Source organism: Anabas testudineus, chromosome 4 (genome assembly GCF_900324465.2).
Source record: "Anabas testudineus chromosome 4, fAnaTes1.2, whole genome shotgun sequence".
NCBI lineage: Eukaryota > Metazoa > Chordata > Actinopteri > Anabantiformes > Anabantidae > Anabas > Anabas testudineus.
The window spans coordinates 18,122,553-18,145,484 of NC_046613.1; the positions used below are offsets into that span (position 1 = coordinate 18,122,553).

The 22,932-nt window shown below is 42.0% G+C and overlaps 1 protein-coding gene across 5 annotated transcripts in view; it reads right to left on the reverse strand.

The window, feature by feature from the left end:
* The window catches only part of dennd1b (DENN/MADD domain containing 1B), a 95,006-nt gene that overhangs the window by 64,651 nt on the left and 7,423 nt on the right, over positions 1-22,932 (reverse strand). For all 5 annotated transcript variants that reach the window (XM_026345003.1, XM_026345002.1, XM_026345001.1 and 2 more), the window contains exon 3: positions 11,136-11,179. In XM_026345003.1, coding sequence (XP_026200788.1) covers positions 11,136-11,179 — 44 coding nt within the window. The remainder of the gene's footprint in view (positions 1-11,135; positions 11,180-22,932) is intronic.

The window sequence follows — 22,932 nt, forward strand, 5'->3', positions numbered from 1 at the left end:
CCCCAAAATGTAAACAATTTAACTGCCTCTATTAACATGGCACAAAATATTTATCTAAGTGCTGTGTGGAGCCAGAATATTATATGAGGGAAAGGTTACTACAGCTAATCTAGTGCAACTACTATTAGGAATCGATTTGTTGCCTACTGCAAACAAAAAGTAATGAATTAGACCAAAATAATTGTCACTCAGAAAGTTAACAGATCAACAACATGTGGTGTAATTAATTACCTAATATGCAAAAATTCAAGTCCCATAAAAGTGCAAATGCTTCTACTTAATTAATGCCACGCCTCTCAGGTCATTTTCTCTCAAACCATACATGTATATGGACATTTTTCTTTACGGATGCCTTCATTTTTAGATGCAACGGTATGCTTAAAGACTTACAGGGACTAGTTCCCGTTTGGACATCTTTAATATATGCAAGGAAACTGATTTGAAGTCCATATGTGTCAAATACAGCAGTGTGAGGCTACAGTGGTTATCCAGCCAGCACTTCAACAGTATAATGACACAGTCAGCAGGGCCACTAACACAGCGGCGCAGGAAACCACAGTGTCTCTACTCACCCTTCCTTCACCTCTTCCTCCCGCACACTCTCGTGCCCTCTTCATCACCTCCTCTCTTCCTTCCGTTCTCTCGTTCTCTCCATCCCCCATTCTCCGTCCTCTTTCACCTCCCTCCTAAACCTCCTGTCGTCATCTTAGATTCCCCCCTTCCCGCATACCCCACCTTTTCCTCACCCTTACCAACACCCCTCGTCCCCCCTTTCGCCCCCCTTTTCCCAATTAGTCTGTCTGTGTGCAGCTACCCAGCCGATCTCTGCCCATCCTGCCGGTGCTGGTTCGCTCACCCAGCCCCTCTGGCGAACATGACAAAGAGAGATCCTCAGTATTCAAACAGACACACTGCTTTCAAATGCCGAATGGCAGGGTCGACCTGGGTGCAGCTTTAAGCAAAATATTCAAATTCTCAGCCTTTCTTTTTTAAGAATTTGCATGGATATGCATTCATTTGCAATGTGTAAAGGCACAAGGACAGCTGAGCCTTGGTTTTAGAGAGAAAGGGGAATAAAATAAATAATGCAGAACAAAAATGTATGATGGTATGAAACCTTGATTGGGTAGACTGGTGGATAAAAACAAAGCACCAATTTGATGAAAACACAAAGACGCAAACAAGTGAGTCACATACAGTTCTGACATCAAGCAGCTGATGAACTGATAGCTACCATCCGCATTTTCAGTAGAAAAGGGGGAGTGAGTTAGTCTGTGATCTAATATACTGTAAACAACACATTTCCTGAACAACTTCCTGTTTCTTCAGTCATCTCCCAACTGCACCAGATACCGAAAGGTTACTGGATGTGATACTATAATGAGAACGAGAGACAGAGGAAGACACTGAGGAAAACTCAGAGGCCGAGATATTAAAGCAACAAGAAGGAAGGAAAAGAATAAGCGAGGGAGAGATATAGGAGAGAGTTAAACGTCTAGCACAGCATCTGAAATAAAAACATTAACAGTGTGAATCCAAATATAAAGGGAGCATTGGTTATGACACAAGGAAATGGTATTTGTTCCTCTGAGGCAAACAAAACAAGATGATACATCTTATTTCTCAATTGTGTTATGATTTTCACACATTCCATACTCAGTCTTTTATACATTCAAACAACCAATAAACATTAAAAAAACAAATGCACAAGAGATGAATCTACTGTCATGTTCTACACTACAGCGCATTAATCCAATGTATCAAACAATCTATATCAGCAACTTCTGCTTCCAATTATGTTTAACAGCACAATACATCTTCTTATACAATACCAACATTATCCATCCTCCTAATCTAGCCTCTATGAAATAAATGCAGGTCTGGTGATGCCTGAAGAGTGTGCATATTATAGTGATATGTATATTATATGCATATATTACTACAGGAAGGCGTGCATACCAATGTTAACCATACTCAGACGGTGGAATTTGTTTTCAGGGAGGTTGGCAGGAATGACAAAGCTACATGTAAATTCTTAACTTTACCTTTAAAAAGAGAACAGTGATGAGGGAAATGAAAGCCTCATCTTACAATGTCCAAATGTCCAACAGAGTTTGTTAAACTCTCTTTTTTATGGTATATAAGCCTATAGCTACTGTACATTTCACAAGCAGCTCAGTGAAAACACCATTTAAACAAAACACCGGATGCAAACGTAGCTAGAGTAAAAACTTAAAGATGTGTAAAAGGCAGACTGAGTCAAAGTGAAAGACGGCAAAGAAGTGAGAGAAACAAAGACAGTGACAGACAGAAACACAGACGGAAAGGGGGGAAACAGGAGTGAAGCCAGATTTAGAGATGGAGCAAAAAAAAAAAAAAAAAAAAAAAAAAAACCTACAGAAATGTGAGAAGAGCAGCAGAAGAACAATGGGCAGAGGCACAGCCTCCTCTGGCCACTGCAGACCTCAGACCCTGCAGAGAATCCTTTCATTAGGCTTTAATAGTATGCTGCCGGCTTGCCATTCTGACCTGCGCTCTGTGCCGGTAATAAGAACGGCCTTCAGAGCAGGACCAAAGCAACAGAGCTGCTTGAGAGGGGGAAGGTGTGGGGAGAGATGGAGGGGCACATGGGCCGATGAGGTGCACTTTCAAATTGGCACGGGGACGTAACATTTTCACATTCTTCCTCATTCTGCCCAGGTTGACAGGAGAGGGAGACTGGAGACTGGGGGGGAAGAGGGAGTTTTGTCTTCCTGGATTTTTTTAAATCCCCCCACAAGACTCTGTTCCCAGTGACCCCTCTGGTGCAGAATGTCTGTGGTGAGAGAGGTTATTTTAGTTAACAATGGTCCCATGTTACCAGGGCTCTTCTCCAGGAGGTGTTGGAGGTGGCAGATGCACATGACAACACCTTACTACCTAGGTATATGTGTCCTTATATTCATAAGTGTATGTGGCACCTCTGTTGCAAGAAGAAATCCTGTTTCCTGAAAATACTTGTCATTTTCAAATCTCTACTTTTGGACCCTTAAGGACCTCGCAGATACCTAAACCAAGGAAAGAAATGGAGGCCATAGTCTGCATCTCCTGTGAACTACGGCACCTTATTGCAAATTAGCTGTGTGAAAGCTATTGGATTTACCAACGATGCCGTCCTTACTCAAGTTTAACAAGGGGAGGTAAAATGTTGCTTTGATTATATTTTTAAGACTTATAAAGAACATGTAGGATGAATTCAATAATTTGTGTTAACAAGTGGAATAACATCCCCTTAACCCCCCACTGACCAGTCCCACACTGACTCCCCATCCATCAGCTGTTAATGAGTCACCTCCAATATAACATTCCACTAGGGTAGTATACATGCCATCCATTTCACTCATTTATTTTCTGCGTTTTCCACAATGGATGTATTTATGTTGTAGGGTGAAGGGGCATATTGCTTGGAGACTAAGTATGTGGCGTCAACAATAACAGTGTGCATTATTCCTGTGCTAATACCCTGTCCTGCTGATGTCCTTTCTACATATCACAGATGGGCTCAAACAGGGGAGAACGGCAGTATTATGCCTCTGCCGAGATCTTCCACTGAATATATTACCGTGTGATGGGGGAGATGTCTCACTCCTTAACACACACACACACACACACACACACACACACACACAGACACACACACACACAGTGTTGGCCAAGAGAGCTGCATATGCCCCAAACATACAAGCATGGGCTTCATTAATGAAGTGCCAGGAGGAGAGGGAGAGGGAATGCACGTGTGTGTGTGTGTGTGTGTGTGTGTGTGTGTGTGTGTGTGTGTGTGTGTGTGTACCAAGCAGCCGGGGGGGATTTCCTTCTTTAAGCTTTCTGCTCCCACTGGGCTTAGTTCGACTGTATGAACCCTGATGTGGGCCTGCCTCTAACACATGGCGTCACACACTCTCATGCGCACACACACACACACACACACACACACACACACACACACGTGCACGCACACACACGCTCACATACACATACAATGTATACATTGAAGCTCAGCAGGGGAGCAACACTGGCTCTGAAACATTTGGCTGTGGACGTCTCACTGACAGATGTACATAGAATCTAGCAGAGAGGGTCAGGTCATCGCTGCACCCTCCTCTTCCTTTTTCTCCTTCCCCTCCCTCTCTCCATCCATCTCTCCCTTTACTCAACACCCTATTTGTTCTCCCACTGCTTCCATCTCTGTCTCTGGCTGGTGGCTGCTGGTTGTGCCATGCATGGGGTAGTCAAGGAAAAATGCATGCCAATTAAGCCACATAGTTACATGTTTGATAGCTCTGTTGGCAACAGCAGTGTGTGGTTCAGGCAAGTCTGGCACTTGATGCCATAAATATGAGCTTCCATGGATGACAGGGACAACCTGTTTCCAAATGAAGGTGTATTCTTTCTTCCTCTGCGACCGTTCCAATGAGGCGCTCTTACTAATGGATAGAAAATTCAAGATTTCATTGTGAAACAAAACAAGGTGGAACCACATGACTAACAGTCTCTCTGTTCCTGATTCTAAACTTTCTGTTCCTTTACTGTGGCTGCATGTTTAAAACTAGTTTCAGGCTACAACACTTGTTACATGTTGAGAATCTCTGATAAACAGATTGGTCTGAGTGAAGCTTTAGTATTTAATGTTTGAACCCTTTGCAGGTATATTGTTCATTGTGTCATCCCAGCTGCACTGTGCCAACACCAGTAGTTCAGGCTTAGAAATCTTTTGCACCACCTGTTAACCATCTTATGGGATGCGGAATAACCCCTAAATCCTGAAAATCAAGGATCTAAGTAAAGGGTTTTTACTCGTAAAGCTTTTCACAGTGATCTCTCTTTTAAATAGGCTACAAACGATGCACTTATCTGACGAATCACTGAGCAGGTACAGCTAGTTTAGCCTAAACTTTCACCCTACGTTTACTTTATATTACATTTGAAACAAATTCCTCCTTCAAGCAGAATGACAGAGGATCCAAAGTTTAGTTAGCTAAACCATGAGTGACTTCTACGACAGATACATCTGTAGCTGAATCCACTACTATCCACCTGCAGCTTGGGAAAGACAAGCACCCAATAGCTCTGTACTCCACTGCCAAAATACACCACCACCACTTTCTGTTCGCAAGTCACTGGCCGATGCTGGAGAGATGTGAGCAACGGGGCGTAAAAACACTTCCCTGCTTTTCTCTTCCCTCTCCACCACTGTTCTTCTCCCAGGAAGCCAACCCAGAGGTCAGCGCAATCAGGACCCATGAGCAACAAAGGGCCCTAGTTAGGCGACCAGCTCAATGCCTGAGCCAAAGGCCAGCTTAGTGGGGCGAGACTGTCCATTAGGCAAGACCCTGGAACACCCTGGAGATCCGAGGTGAAAAGGGTTAGAAAGAGGAATAAAAACACCATCAACCCAGACACACACACACACACGTATTCTCAAAGACATACACAGATCATATGAGGCCTTGTTTGACACTACTGTCAGGGTGCAGTGAAGGGGAAAGACGAGTCCCTGTGACACACTGAGACATCACACACATGCACACACTTAGGCCTTTACATCTCCACACATGCAAATACAAAAAGGTACGAATTTCCACCTTTTTCAACTCTGTTTCCATCACTTTGTGCCTCGCTGTTAGAGCATCATATGACTGGCTGCTGCAGCACCGAGAAAACTGACAAATACTCACAGCTTGCCACAAAAACATCACAACTTGCCTTTTTGGAGGAACTTGCCTTTCTACTTGTGATAAGCATCTGGTCTGACAGAGGTGCTGTGTTTTTCTGATCAGCATCACCTCCTTCACTGCTGTCAGCCATCCCACACCTTCCTCTGTCAACCACACTCGTTCCACAGAAACCTTGACCGCATAGTGCAGTACTATGTCACCTACTATATTACTAATTGGAAAAGTTTCACATCTAAAATTGGAACTAAGAGGAAGAAACGTATCATTAGAGTGAGAAGACAAGTTTTCTGAGAAGGTTTTTTTTTTTTATGGTTTGTAGACTAATTAAGGATTTACATTAAAACCATTTTTGGATTTCTGCAAACATAGCATAGCATTAATAAAACTTTCTCTCTAGCACTCTCCTAAGTGCCAAACACCCAAGCCACTTCATCTGCTTTTCACTGTTCACAATTTATCCCCCATTTTGTCATTCCACACGCCTCTCACCTTGCCTTCATCTTTCAACCTCTCTATTCCTCCAATCTCATGATTTCTACACCTTCTTCCCACCCTAAATGTCACCCTTTTTGTCATTTCAAACCCATCCCCTTCCATTTCTTCACTTCCTTTGCTTTTCTCCTATAACGTTTTTTTCTATAATGCTCCCTCCTTTGGGTGCAATACAAGGTCTCAACTGAGCGCCACATATCATTGTCTTCAAGTTAGCATCTCTGGCCCCTTGTTACTGAACCTCCTCACACCCACCTTGACTTCTCCGCCACTAACTCCTCCTTTCTGCAGGGTCAATACTCGGCTCCCTCAGGGCTGAAGTCACCGATCATGTACACTACCTTCACTTCTTTACCCCAGACCTCTGCTACTTCACCCACCCAGAAAACGTCTCCTCCAAAGAGCCCCCTCCCTGCCTTCCCCACCCAGGGCCCGTCCACAGAGCTGTGGACACCAATCACAGCATGTCAGGCAGCCTGTCCTGATGGAGCATAGTGTCAGAGCAACACTAAGAGTTGCTGAGGTTGAAGCCTCAAGAGACCCTCAGTCTATCTTCTTCTCTTTCTCCTTGTCTGTCCCTCTCCCTCAGTCTGTCTGGCTGATGACAGAACCAACCAAATATTATATATTTATAAAAGAGAAAAAATAAACATGGAAACACAGCTACAGGCAGAAACCCACTGCTGTATTTTTTTCCATGTCTAATTTGCTAAAGGCAGATGACATGACAATTAGTTAAAATACTCTGCTCTTCTACAATGAAGTGTGTCATACAAACAAATATTTTTACAATCTAAAAACCAGCAAACATCTGAAACTGGGGTCAGTCTAACTGAACCAAAGGACAAGAGCTTCATTCTACTTGAACTGTATCAATTATACAAGCAGACCTTTCAGTCAAGAAGCAACTACAATAATTATACCTTTAAGCCCCTAATCCAAAACGTAATTAATCATCTTGACATTGTCTTTAATAAGATGTGTAGGTCTCTTTGCTATAGCGATTGCTTTATTGACCACCTAGTAGAAAATATAGGATGTCACAAGAAACCTGCTCATATACAGCACAATAGAAAAGTGCATTACTACATTTCTTTACAACATCGGCCCTGTAATGCATTAAACATCACAAATTGATTATTCATAGCAATGTACAGTATGTGTTCATATCAAAGCGTAGATATTTCCTTTTAGAACCGAATCACACCTACTATAGCCTTGGCATAAATGAAAAAGCATGTTATATGCTATCACAGTCAACGTAATGCTGTATGCAGCAAGAAGATCAAAGGTTCCCTATTAAAATGTTTGGAATGGCCATACAGAGTTAACATCTACTTAGGTTTATATCTGAGAAAAGACCTTGGAGTAAAATCTATTCATAATTTAATATTTTCTTTATTTCTCTTTAAAAAAAAGCTTCAACCAGACAGAAAAAAGGCAGTTTATGTAGAATTTGTTATTTCCTGTAACAGTGGCTTGTAAAGGGAAATATGAGATATGGATTTTTTTTTTCATACAAGAAGGTTGATGAACCAACAGGGATTAAGAGATACAGAGGGAAGAGACAGCATAGAGGGCTACCACAGAAAAAGAAAAATGAACTGAATGAGAGGAGTAGAGACAGTGAAAAGATAAGACACTGAACCAGGATTACGCATAACAATGATATGCCATCCAAGCAAATACAACATTATCTCTCTCTGTATGCATGTGAGTGCATGTATGTGTATGACTTGACAGTAAACCGGGGGAGGAACACTAATTCGAAAGTGCAAGGAAGGAATGTGCAAGAAAGCAGAGTAGAGAGAGAGAGCAATGAGGAGAAGTGTTAACACTTAGCTACTTTTAAGACACTTAGCCTTAAAAATCTGTTTCTGTCTGTATCCTTGGGCTGAAAGGGGCAGCAGCTTCCAGTAGTGTGTGAAGCAACTTAACATTTAAAAAAAAAAAAAAAAAAAAAAAAGTGCAGTCGCTCTGAGTCTCTGGAAGTTTTAAAATTGTCATCTGTTTGTGAAACTTGCTGAGTGTTTATCATATTATCCTCTGTTCTCTACAGAGAAGTGAGCCTTCTATACACCACATTGTGGTTGGTTAGAATTAACTGGCAGAAGCATTTTCAGTGTGTCTGTGTGTGTGTGTGTGTGTTCGTGTGTTCTTTCTGCTGTTTTTTCCACAACTTTGGGATGAGATCTGAGAGGAAATGGACAGATTTCCATCTGTCTGCTTCATTTGCAAAAAAAAAAAAAAACAAAAAAAACAGCCCGTCTTGCGATTCAAATATATGCTTTAGCCACCTCAATCTTCCCCTCCCTCTCCCTCTCTCGCTCTTCCATCTCTCACTCTCTATCCAAGTGGCATCTGCGGATGACCAGGGCATCAGGAGTCTCAGGGGCTGAGGGACGAAAAGGGGGATCAGGAGGGAAAAAGAAAAAGAGAGAAAGGAGAGAGAGAGAGAGACAGAGAAGGAGCAAGCGCCTCTCACTTCATATTTCCCCAGCACCACCCTGGCGTGCCAGCCAGCCTGCAGTCTGTTCTCCTTTGAGCTTTCTATTCTACCACAGAACAGAAAAAAATCAATTCATATTTCCATAATCCACACTCCTGTCTGTCTGCATGTCTTTGCGTCCCCCCCCCCCCCACTTCCATCCTTCTCGTTCTCCCTCTTTCTGTCTCCCTCTCTCTTCTTTACTCCCCTGGGGTAGACTAACCCCTCCACCCCGATCCTACGGCCTACAAATGTCATTACGCTGAGCAACAATAACAGCCTAAACAAAAGGAGGCCTTGCTCTGAGCTCTGAGCTCTGAGCCCCTGTGCGGAGACTGTTGGCTGCTGCTGCCATATGCTGGCCAGCTCGGGCCACAGAAAGAGACAGAGACTGTGGCTACAGAGGACTCCAGCCTTTATCCTCACAAAGGAGGAAAGGAGCCCTAATCCTGGTAATGAGGCCTGTGAATACAGCCTTTATGTATAGAGGGGAAACAGCCAATCTTTCTGTACACAGCACGCTAACTAGCCATCTTAAGGGCCATCTCATCCACATAAACGATCTGGTCAACAACAGAACGAAAGAAAAGTGAGGTTGTAGGGGGCTAAAAATAAGAGACTTGTTGGAGAAGTATGAGGCTGGACCATGTCGACACGTACACAATGTTTACACTGTGTTTATTTTTGTTTTTTTTATTTCATCGCTTGGATTCAGCTGCTCTTCGTTCACTACAATTTCCAGTGCCTACTTCTGTAAGTCTGTAATTTCTTGCTCACACTCTCGTTCCCTTACAGCCTCTACCTCTTACTCTGATAGTATGCTCTGGTTCTTGTGGGGCAGGCAGACATCGCCTGAAGCATCTTTCTACAAGCCCGTTTATTCCTCAAAGTGGATCAGAGACGCAGGAGAGCTGTTTAAACTCGCTGGCTTGGCTGCTGTGTTGAGACGTTAGTTAGCCTACGCACATATTGTCTTTCTCTCTAGGTTTTTTTTTTTATTTGTCCGTTTATCTCCTTCTTCCCCTGGTGGGCTGCTGCAGTCATCTGTCCAGTGATTTGCTCAAGGTCCCGTCTTGTCCTGTGGTTGCTCTTGGCACAAAAACAATGCACCGCATATCTTTTTACACTTACACTAACTATGGGTCAGTGCTAAAATCACACACACACGCACGCACACACAGCTTGAGAAGCTACAGCAACAGAGAGCAGAAGTCGTGGAGTCATCACATGCTGCTGTGTGATCAAGTTCGATCCTAACTGTTGTTCTTTGAATGTGAAGCCAAAAAGAAAAGAACAAAGACATCCTGCTGAGACCGCGCATTTTCCTGCTTTAAATAAAAGGCACATTCTGTCAATTTAAATTACTATTTTAATAGCGTGGACACTGTTCCCCCGAGACAGCTAATTGGCTAAAAGGATAATTCAGGTTTATGACAACATGGGTGTTTATTTTTGTAGATTTGGTCATCACTTCTCTCAGTGGCTCTCGTCATGTGCAGTGACATCACTGATAAGAAATCAGATGTGGCTATGAATAGAATCATTCAAACAATAAAAAGGTTAAGACACCCCCAGGTTAGCAAAACACATGTGGAAGCGGAAACCAGTGATGCGCCTATGTAAACCATATAGGCACGTACACTCTAACTCAAGGTGATATCAGGTAACGATCCAGTAGTTGTGCACTCTTATTAGAAGTTACTGTAATGACTGCACATGCAGTAATGATCAGACATTTCATGGCTGATACCCAATTTACTTAATAAGGTCAGCACTGGGGTCTATCTGTGGCACTGTGTAAAATATGACAAAAGACAGAGTTACTTAGCAAACCTGCATATACACAGAATGAATGACTGCAGCAGGCAATATAGTGTGCCAAATAGTACTGCAAAACAGCTGCCGATTTTGCTTTTCAGACTGAAAATGAACCCAATAATGTTGTAAATGTGAAACAAAAGAAGTCAGACAGACTAGGACAATGAGAGAGAAAGCAAAATGATACAGAAACAGAGAGGGAGAGAAAGTGGAAAACAGAGGTGTGCATTCCTGTCACGAATGCATGATAATTACTGATTCGTCAGTTATTGAAGACCTGCTCACTGCTTTTCATTACCAGCAACAGACGTACAATGAGACAGAAAGAGACAGAGAGGAGGAGGAGGAGGAGGAGGAGGAGAGAGAGAAGGAGAGAGAAGGAGAGGAAGCAGTGATAGGGATAAGGAGGAGTAGAGTGGTAGTGGTGGTGATAGGTGTTGGGGGAGGTTACCACAGGATGGCAGGGTGAGTGAGGGCATTAGAAAAAGAAGGGAGTTGGTGGAGCAGGAGGAGGAGGTAGAGGTTGTCTATAACAGTGAGCCAGTGAGAGAGAGCGATCTGGATGGAGTGAGAGAGGGAGAGAGAGAGAAGAATGAAAAAGCAAAAGCAGAGTGTGTTCCAACCTGGTCTGTGTGGTCCTGGGGGAAGCTCCACAGCACGGTTGGATCTAGAGGTAATTGACAGACAGCATTAATCAGCGGGTGAGAAACACACCGTCTTCGCTAGCTGCCTCAGAACACATACATATTAATAAGAGGGGTGGGGGCAAGGGTGGCTGCTGCGATTCTGTGCACGCACACACACACTTTTACACTCATATACTCACTCTCTCTCTCTCTCTCTCACACACACACACACACACACAGTAGCGCACGGTGAAAGACAAGAGAGGCTGTATGTGCTGTAAATATGCAAATCTATATTCTCAGTGTAGATATGATAGCTTATATTACACACCAAATCATGCATGTTTAAATCGCATCAAAACATACTGGAGTTCATTTGCTTAATTATTCCTACGCTGGATTTTTGCTGCAGAAAGGTAAAGCCTAAGCTAAAGGTTTATAGTTATTACAGGAGATTTTTTTTTCAGCAAAGAACATTAGTGCAGAGAGATTAACCATGTTAATTAGTCAAATTGCAATGGGACAAAAAATGAAATAATTGTAATGATGTTAACCAACTATTATGTCAATACATCAGGTGTAATTACAAGATATTAGCTGAGACTATAGAATATTTAACATTCAATATGTGACCCTGCATATTTGCGTCTTTGTTTGAGTGCTTTATAGACATATGAATGAATAATATAAAAATAACATAACTAATTTTTAGTGGTAAAATCAATAGTTGCAGCCCAACCTAGAATGATCAATCTTGAGTATGTTTTCAAGACTTCAGAATTCATAGCAAGTCATAGCAAGTTAATATTTTGTAGAAATCATAATTAAAAGCATTATTCTCTCAATACTGATAGTTTGACGTTTTAGAAGTGAGGATGACCCTAATGACTCTTCATTGGTGATGGATCTAGAAAATTGACACAAGACAAAATATAAGAAACTGCATATGAAACTTGTCTTAATAAGCTGACTGTTGCTGTAGCGTCACTCATGCTCTCTCAACGTCCAAAGAACTCAAACTCAAAAGCAAGCCCTGTTTTTCTCCGGCTTATACTGTGTGGTTGAAAGGAAGCAGCCACCAGCCACAGCCTGAGCACAGGGGTCTCTGGTAAACATGGTTTCCACAGCTCCAAGGTCACTCTGTGACCTCTGCAGGAACAGCAAGGGTTTGAAATGATGAGCTCTCACATGCCAGGTTCACTGTCATGGATATACAAAAGGCCTAAGCAAAGCTAGTAGAGAGAAACTATGAGGTTCTATAATTCTGTCAGTACAACAAATGTAAAATATGATGTGAGGACCACTAGTTTAGTAAACAGGACATGCAATAACACAAGATGTGTAATTTCATGGCTAACACACCAGGCTTCCCAAGAAAGAGAGAGGAGTACAAAGGACAGACGGATGACAGGACACAGCCGAATCCATGATGCCTTACATAATCCTGTTGGATAATTTCATGGGCCCCATCTTGAAAAGAGCGGCACAGAAAAAAAGCAACAGAGCTCAAAGCTCTCCACTTCAACTCCAACTACACCCCCCCCCCTCTCTCCTTACCCTATGATCTGCACAGTTAGGGCTATTTTATGCTGATTTACTGGGTGACAGGATGGGAACTGCTGCTGGAGAATGATACGGGGCAGAGGGAGAAGAAGACAGGGGGCAGACTGTTGTGTCCACTAAATTTTGCAGAAAGCGGTGCCTACTTTTTGCAGTAATTGGTCAGATGTGCACAGGTTTGAAAATGGTAATGGTTAAAACTACAAAGAAAAAAAAAACCTATATTGCTCATGTCTGGTGCCATGTGTGCAGCAACAAACGGGAAGTACGACAACAGGACTGGGATCAATTTTAAGATCGAATTCTGATTTTAAAATTACCACGCTGTGTGTCCTCTATGTGGAGTTTTATATAATGCACTCTATAGGACTCTTCCACCCACTATGACATCAGTAATAAACATATAGTAGAATTATGACCTTATGAAATCCATGGCACAGCTATAGTACTGCACTTCAAATCAACACTAATATCCTGTACATGTGGACCAGTTTAGTTGAGAATCTTGTACCTTAGATGAACAGTGGTGTGAAGACCGAAGGGGGCTGATTAAAGAGACCACAGGAGGTTGAAAACATTGAGCTGTAACAAGTGACAAAAAGCTTTCTGAACTTCACAGCGATTCCACTTCCGCTATCATTCAGCTATCCCCTCTTTGCTCCATGTGCACTCTCCTTTCTATTTTACAGGCTCTGCTTGTTGCTTGTCATTTCCTTCTCTCTTTTTTCTCCCCCTCTAATTTTTTTCCTGTAATTTCTGCCTCATTTCTGGTCCTCCTTCCCTCAGTCTCCCATACTTCCTCATTTCTGTCAACCACATCCCCTCTTTTTCTTTTAATTTCACCCCTCTCCTGCAGCTTTCTGTCCTCTTTACTTCTGCACCCCAAACCCCAACCCCCTTCCTATTTTTCTTACTCTCTTTTATTTGTATCTCAGTCCCTTCGGACCTGCTGGGCGTGTGGTGGGTGCAAGAGGGGGGCCTAAAGGAGGTTAAGGCTGAAAGTTGAAGGTTGCAGAGGTAAAGAGGACTCCTGCTGCTCCACCAGGGGACACAAATGTCACCATGACAGATCCTGCATCGGTTAATCTTCCCTCCCCTTTTTAAAAAACACACACACACAAGCTCCATGATACTGACCAAAAATAAGACAATTTATTTGTGAATATGTGTTGACACATATGTTAAAAGACTTGTAATAACCTTTGTATTTTGAGTGCATGCTGTAAATTAACCAAGTGAAATTCCTCATAGACCACAGTCTGAGGATTTGGACTTTGTAGGATTTTGCATTTTGTGTATTTTACAACCGAATAGTAAAAATGTATTTCTTTGCTCATAACTCAAGAAACAATTTTTACTATGGAACAGTCAATGCTAGCATTCAGTAACAATAAAAGGGGACACAGAGACACTGTTCTGAAGGAAACTATCAATAAGAAATGCAGGAATAACAGACTGAAATAAAAACAACACAGGTTTGCTGTGCACACAATGAACATCAATATTACTTTAACAAATACTGCACCAAAACCTGTGGAAATGCAATCACTTGCTCAAGGACACCTAATTATGTATGTCAAATGTCAAAACAATTCAGACAAGTCAGTCATATCTGCTCTGTCTAACTGTCTGTCAATACCTAGCTCACGCTAATCACATTGTTAGACCTACCTGCACTTTACTTTGTTTTAATTACCAGTATCTCCATTCAGAATTTGTTTACAAAATATTTAAAGAGCTGTTGTATACAGTATTATAAAGGGTCCAACTGGTGTGACATTAGTGGCAGCTAAAGTGGCAAAAGGAAAACAAACTATAGCATATTTCGCCCTGGTGGAGTGTAAACAGATCCAGTTGGTGAGAATTGAATTGAAATCACCTATCCAGAGCTATATTGCTCCATTCACACCCCAGGAAATGGAGGTGGGCAAATGTGATGACAAGCTAAAGGAGTGACCGTTGGTCTCTGTTTGCAAAGTGCATGTGTGCCTGTGAGCAAATGTGTACTGTACAAGTACATGCATGTTGACAGATAGATAGCAAGCTCAGGAGTGAATATTTACTGTACAGTAGCATGCCCATTGATCCCTGAGGGCTTCAAGCGTGGCTGACCTCCAGCAGTCACGATGGGGGCAGCATGAAGGCAGCCCCTGAGCCGTGACACAGATACCAGGGAGAGGAAGGTGGTTGGGGTGTAGATAGTCAAAAATCAATGTTTTAGACATTCCTGAGACGTCTGTCTTTACAAGTCGGATGAGCCGAGTGAGCAAGGAAAAGGGAGGGTTAATAGGTGAGGGGTGCTGGGAACTGAGAGCGGAGCAATAGGGCTGGTGTGAGAGGACGAAGGATGGGGTGAGGGAGGAGATGGATGGATTGCCCATGAGTGGGAGGCAGACTGCCTCTCTCACTTGACAGCACTCCCTTCCTACTTACTCAGGTGGATCATTAAATATGAAGGATTAAACAGAATAAATTAACAAGCTACATATTTGTGGACTTAAACATGAGAAAAACAAGACATAAGCCTACCCAGTTATCTCCCATTCCTTCAATTCTCTGCATAAATCTGTGTCTAGTGGTACTTCCAAGTAGGCTAAAAATGAAAAATGTTGGCATCTTCTTCTTGGCATAAATCTATGCTTCTTGGGATTTCCAAGTAGGCTAAAAAGAAACTGTTGGCAGAGGATGTCATTCCTAATACTGCCCTAATGCTGCTGGCTGGAAGAAAAAGTTGGCACATAACACTAGTGTGTCAGAAACCTCACAATGCCCAACGCAGCAAGGCAAGTTATTCAACTTTAAGCCATTTTGTCCCTAAACTTAAAAAAGAAAAAAAAAAAAAAGAAAAGTAAAACCCAACTTACTGACATACTTTGACACACACCTTTATAAAAATAGCCTCTGCAAACTGCTGGAAAAAGCATATGATAAACATAAAACACACCCACAGTACAGAGGTCTATGTTTGTGCACAGTGTTTCTATAGGATCACCTTAGCAGTTCAAAAACAGTGGCCTGAATGCATGGTTCTTAGAGAGACTTCAGTAAAACACAAAAAGACCTAACCCTAAATCCAGTGTGAATACACATTTAGATAAAAGCCTCTAGTTTATCATTCTCTATACTATGTGAATCAAACACAGACTTAGAGCCCTCATGGCCATCCAATGTTCTAAAGGCATAAAAAATGCACTTTTTTCACCTTATTCCATGAACGACTGAATGTGTGTTGTGAGTGAATAGGGGGCCTGTTTGTTAAGAGAGGCCAAATCCCATATGGTGAACAGCAGTTCCTCTGGTGAGAAGAGAGGCTGTGAAAGCCACCGGCAGCCCCTCTCCTCCATCCGTGCTCTGGAGATGAAGGGATGTAGCGCCTGCCTCTCCTTGTTCCTCCTTTCTCTCGCTCCCTTTGCCTCCTCTCCTCCCTCTTTCTTGGCCAGGGGTTAAACTGCTGCACTCTAACCTCCCTGGCAATGATTTCATTCACTCTGTTTCTCTCGCTCGCTCTCTCATCTCTGAGAGAGATTTATTTCACAGTATGTAGTGGATTAGGCCCCCCTCGTGTGCCCCTGGACAAAAGCATTGTTTTAGCACTAGCCTGTTCGCTGTAACGGGAGGAAGCTACCGCTACTAAGCGTCCACAATACGGTCATTGTGGACACAGGGCTGGAAGGACCCTGCCTCGGAGGCCGTCTAGACTTTGAGCCCGGACCGATTGGAAAAACAGAGGGAGAAAATCCCATCAGGCAGTGGAGTGAAAGTTAACTAAGGTAACCTGCTGTGAACCTGATGAAGATGTCAAGCCAACATATGGCAAAAAATGTCTATTGTCAGAACAAGAAGCTTTCTTCCCTCTGAGGGAGGGTATAGTGGAGGAGGAGGAGATGAGGGGTGGCTAAAAAAGACTAGGGGGGTTGAGCAACCTAAAGGAAGGAATAACTGTGGTGGTCATCGTTTTACTTCTGGATCAGTAGCCTTATTCTGGCCGGGAGGAGGCCCAAGCTTTCCACTCACAATTAAAGGAGTAAGCAGATTAACTGGCATCTTTCAAAGGCCAGCAGAAAGAAGAACACACTCACAGACGTTTAAAACATTTTTTCCCTTTTGCCTATCCAGTCTCAGACTGCACACTGCAAATGGCATTACATTTCATGCTGATTTAGTGAGCAGAGGTTTGGAGAAAAGAGAAACTTCTTAAATGATGATATGGTCCTTTAGTTCACTAATACTGATTGGTCATACTACGTTGTTACAAATAAGGACTGGGGACTAACATAAATGAGGAGGTTAGGTCATGCAGTATGTGTATAAATTATAACAGATTTGTTTTTGACATTTAATTAGTTTATGTATGTTAAGTGTCACAGCAACTGCTAATACAAGACACACAAAAAGATTAGTTCTTACAAAAAGGGACTGATATATAATATATACCAACATGAGATCCATAAAAAGTATATTATTATATTTGCAAACGAGTAATCACATTTAATTCCAATACTTTTAAAAAATATGAATAAACAAAAGAAAACAACCTCTAAGGTACAACCTGCTTTACCAGCCAAAAAAAAAAAAAAAAACAACAACTGGCAGGCTTCACATGTGAGAGATGCTGGCCTGGGGGGATTTCTAAGCCATTACAGCTACATCTGAAGAAGATAAACAACAGCCTCAGCCTCACTGGAAGGAGAAGAAAGAAGGAGCTGCATGGAGATGATGTGACCCTATTAATGCCACATTAGTTGTTCTGTCTTCCCCGCTATGTGAGAAAAATGCATCAGCAGGATAAACTAAAAGAGAGAGAGAGAGAAGTAGGAAGAGACGGGGAAAGAGGAGGAGGAGAGAGACAGAAAAAAAGAGAAGTGAAAGTGATACTGTCTCCAGGCTAGTTGGGATGCAACCCAATTTCACAGCTTCACGAATGAGTGGCACAGCATATGGATGCAACCTTTGTGACAGCCTCTGTGTATCACCACATATCAGCGTTGATATTCCCAGTCAGATTCCATACTGGTCCAACATTATGTCAAACACTGTGTTCGCATGACTGCCTCGTCAACACAACACACAGACAGCATGTTTGTTTTGGAGGGAGTGTTAGCATCTTAAGCAAAGAAAAAAAAATAAACCAGTGTCTCACAAAAGAGACTTCTCTCTAACTTTCCCTACACTGCACGGTGCGCAGTTGCTGCAGAAATCAAGAGCCTATATTAGGGCGACAATGTGGCCTAATAATGTGAAATCCGAGGTAGGATTTAGATGTTTGTCTCCAAATACATGGAGAGAATAGAGAGAGCAGACTGCAGATGTATGACTGCACAGGTAATGGTTATTCCATCGCAGGTTTTTGGCTGGCTGGCTGAAAAAACCAACACTTCTTCATGTAATCATACATTTCTCTCCATATGGTCCAACCATCTGCCTCAGTCAAAAAAACAACATCTATAAAAGGCACGATAAATTAACAACTCTATTATTAAGCTAATATGCATAAAAAGACAAGAATATAACCTGGACCAACGGTGTGACTTACCTTATGTGGAAACACTTTCCCTGAACCACCAGGAGATTATTGTGGAAACTTTGTTTTTATGCCTGTGCAAAAACTATTTGTGATGCTTGTACCCTGTTAAGTGACGCCTCGTGACAGAAATTGCACTAGGCCCCGTTGAGTGTGATAAAATTTTGTTTCTGGGTGTACAACTTAGAAGGTTTAAAAAGCTGGTGATCAGGTCATTGTGAGTCACTTACACATGCTTAGGGGAAAGTTCCTTTTCTAGTTTTTGAGGCGGTGGTTGTAGCATCAGAGAAAACACTGTGTGTAGCACAGCAGCTCCTTGAGGTGTGGAGAGGATCGATCTCAGTTAATGTCATATGGCACAGCACCCAGAGGCAGCTGTGTGGTGCTGATGACAGTGTAAAGCCTTGCCTTTGGCGGCTACATGCTCGGTGCTGCAGAGCTGTGATTTGAAGTTCACATGCAAAGGCTGACAGACAGACAGCTCTCAGTCAGACAGTCAGTCAGCCAGCCAGTCTTTCCACAGGGATGACAACACATCTGTATCTGTTAAGAGCGTACAATAGTGCCTAATACTAAACACATTCACAGGGGTCTACAAGTTCTGCAGAGCGGATGGACAAAATTCTGACAGACAAATAACCGAGCAAACACTACCTAACCACTCAAACAAACACTGATACACAGACACACATTTCCCCAAAATATAACTGGCTGCAGTAGAAAAGGCAGAGGGTGTTATTTGTAAACCCTACGGATTGAACAGCCTTAAGGTCTTCTATCTGGGATGGAATTTAAAAAGCTGCTGCAGCAAATTCAACTGTTGTTTGTCCATTTTCCAAATCACTCTTTGCTAGTTTCCAGTTTTGGGTTTAAATGCATAAATGTTGTTGGACAAACTGACTAAACCGTGTAATATTACTTTTCTGACTCCACTTTGGATTACACCACCATAAACAGAACAAAATGAACAAGATAGTCCCATTATATCTGCTATGATCACAGATTTAAACTTAATTCACTTCTTTTGTGTTTAACACGTCAAAACTGTACTGAATCTCATGGGAATTGGAAAAAATGGGCACGGCCAACAAGTGATTCTGCAGACAAGAGTAAGACATGTCAACATAGCTACACCCATTTTCACACGCAAATGTGTGTTTGATGTGGGTTAATAAACACACATTGGATCCACATTGAACCCATTAATTTCAGGCTGCCGTCACAGCTTGAATTCCTTGTCAACCACATTCACACAGAACCCAGGTCTCAACTGTAGTTCCATAGGGATCACTGCTAAACAATGAAATAACAAAAGACCTATTATTTTCATTGCCAAATATTTAAATTAAAATCATTAATCCATTAGTCTAACAAATGTCGTAAAATATTTAAGATTTCTTGTTACATCCAACCAGGATCCCAAAACCAAAAAAAAAAAAAAAACCTTAGAGATTTCTGAAAATCAGCAAATCCTCAGACGCTGAACAGTAAATGTTTAGTAACTTTATAAATTCTTTAAAGAACTAACCATTTATGATGATGACCAGCTTGTGTGTGTTTCACCACTAGATGAAATAATACCATTCATAAAAATTTTACTTCCATAGTTTCTTTGGTTGTGTAAAGCTGCTTTGCGACAATGACAGTTGTTGAAAGCACTATACAGTACAAATAAAATTTTATTGAAATTAATAATATAAAGATTTTATTTGCTTAACTAAGTCCAGTCATCCATGTATAGTTCATTGCAAGTGGTTCTTGCCATGTTTATACTCAAGACTCTTGGACGCTGATATAATGTTAAAATAGCATCTATAGCAGAAATACATTTGCATCCTTTTTATACCAAAGCTGTGCAGCATACGAGTCCAGAGTCTGAGTCAGACCAGAGTCTGGTTTGTAGACATTTGTATTTTCAGGACATGCATAAGAGTGACCATAATCAAAGGTTTATCCCATCACTAGGTGTGTTTTTATAGATATTGTTAAAACTACTAGTCTTATCTTAACTGGTTACACGTCCAACAATACAGAACAATTTGAAAGGTAGCTGAAGTACTGGAAGGTCAGGGAAGCCTCAGTTTATGTGTATGCATGTCTGCCTGTACAATAACAAAGGCCTTAGATGAATTATATGACTTGCAATGATAAATGATCTCAGACATTCACACAGGCATCAAGATTGACCTATATTTTCTGTCCTGAAAACTAGGCCAGAACCCAAATTAAGGGCCAGTAGGCCTACTGCACGCATGTAAACGCCATTATCTTCACAGTAATTGTGTGGAGTTAGGCAACATAGGAGCAGCCTTGAGTGAGGAGACATAGCCTAAGGGCATAGCTGTTGACATGTAAATAGTGAGGATAGAAGCTGAAATGACAGCACAGACAGCCGGCTTTTACTACTAGTTCTCCTTGACTTGGGTTTGGTCTTGGTCACAAAATTAATGTTTAAAGGACAACCGTCCTTTACCTTTTCTTGACCTCTAGATGTCAAGATACCAGTAGTCATATCATGTCTATAACTAGGTTGATTTCTTTAATTGGGGAATCTACATTTCTATCCATTAGATCATTTTACATCAGTCCATGTTCCTGCTGCTCAGTGAGTCAAGAAAACAACCTAGTTACTGAATGATGGAAGTCCTTAAAACCCCTATGCACAATAAATACTATCGATTGTGTATCATCTGTCATTTATTTTCCACATTTTCCTATTTTAACCATATTTAACAACATAGAATTAAATAAGATGCTGACCTGACTGAGACATTTTGTTCTAGACCTTCATAGATAGAAGAAAATCTCAGAAAAAGGCTGTGTTGTTTATTATGGTTGAAAGCTGACTAAAATGCTTCATGAATTTCTGATATTAGCTATCAATCTCACTGCACACAAGATGAGAAAGCGGATACTCCATGAGAGGTAATCCAATGCCAAATCCTGTTAAGTCATGTCATCATAAAATCTGCTCAACATGACAGTCATAAAAGTCAACATATTTTTAAGCAGAGCTTCTTTATGAAATCCAATTTGCTAGACTAGGACACATAAACATCACTAGAGCTCCATTAGAACAGGAGCTGCACTAATCCTGTTCGTTTGTGGGCTAAACTAGGCCACATTGGTATTACATGCATACTAACCAGCCAATCATTGTTCTCTCAGTCACAATAATTGGTTGTCTGTGTTTGTGGGCGAGTAACTGTGCGTGCTTGGTTGTACATGCTTGTGCCATCTGCTGTACTGAACATATACTGTACACTCCTCTCAATTGCCATCCAGTCAGATGATGCATGTGAAGAAGAGCTATAGATGCCACTGGGCGTTTTTAGAAGCTGAATTCAGCTGGACATTAACTTAGCCTTTGCTTCATCTGTTTATTTTTAAACACATAAAATTCCCACAGCTCTCTGGAGCATAGCTTAAGAGTGGTCACAAGGGACCAGAATTCATCTGTCAACACACAATGATGCGTAGCACAACGCACACAAACGCGCACAGACAAAACAACAATGCTGTGAGGCTGTAAGTGAGAGTGATGTGAAGAAACTTCCACATTCATCAAAATCGCCTCATTTTAAATTATTGATCGGGTCCCTACTTTTCCCCACTTTTTCACCACAGAAAGAGGAAGTCTATAAATAGCCTATGAGCGTCAGTGCCTAGAAGTCTTTCCATGTTCTCCCAGTCTGGCAGCATTAGTGAATTCAGATGAGCCTCCTGCAGCTCTCACAGATTCTGTGTCTCTGTCTCATGCACAGCCGCACAGATCCACGCAGCCGTGCACGTGCACACACAGCCATATATGCACGACACACACTGTACCCTTAAACATACCTGCTATCACACATTCTCACACAAAAATCTGTTCGCCCCTGGAGTTTCAGTACTGCATCAGTGAGTGGGAAATCTCAGCCACCAACCCTCACAGTATCTCACCTCTCGGTTTATACAATACTGCCATCAGCATATCTGCCTTCCCTTCATCCTCTCTCCCCCATTTCTTTTTACATCCTTGTTGTCTCACTCCAGATCTTCATGGTTAGGCCAATCATATTCTGTATAGAATAGAAAGATCTTGACTACTGTAGCTATCCTAATGTAGGTTGATGTGTGTGTGTATGTGTTTGTCAAGGCATGAGGCTTGGCGAGGTCACACAGCAGCACCTGAAAAGTCCCAGTGACCGGTTCCCTCCATTTTCCCCGCAGGGCCTGTTTGTCCCCGTCATAGCGAGTGACAATCAGGAGCACGGTGAGAATGATTGCGCCTTATTTGTGACTGTGCAAACAAAGTGTGATCACAAAGAAAAACTTGATATGCGAAAGGAAGAACAGGTAGAGACAAGAGATGCGAGACGCGAGTATGTGTGTGTGAAGGCAGCTGTTCCCTGACACAATCAATGAACGCTGAATAGCAACAGCAGTAAGTTTTATGGCCACACAAACAGAGCCTGCTCTTTTAAACCCTCCTCTCTGGACAAATGAATAAAATACTTTACACATTACTACTACTTCTTCATACTGTGACCAACAAAACAGGGTGAAACGTGGGAGTGAGGACACTTTAAAAAAAAAAAAAAAAAAGGAAGAGCTGGAACTAGCCCCAGTAAGCAGTAGGCTACTACACAGTTAGTGAATGGATGAGTGACTGCTAGTAGGGAGCTACAAATGACTCCAGAGACAAACAAAAGAACAAAGCTGGAGAGCGCT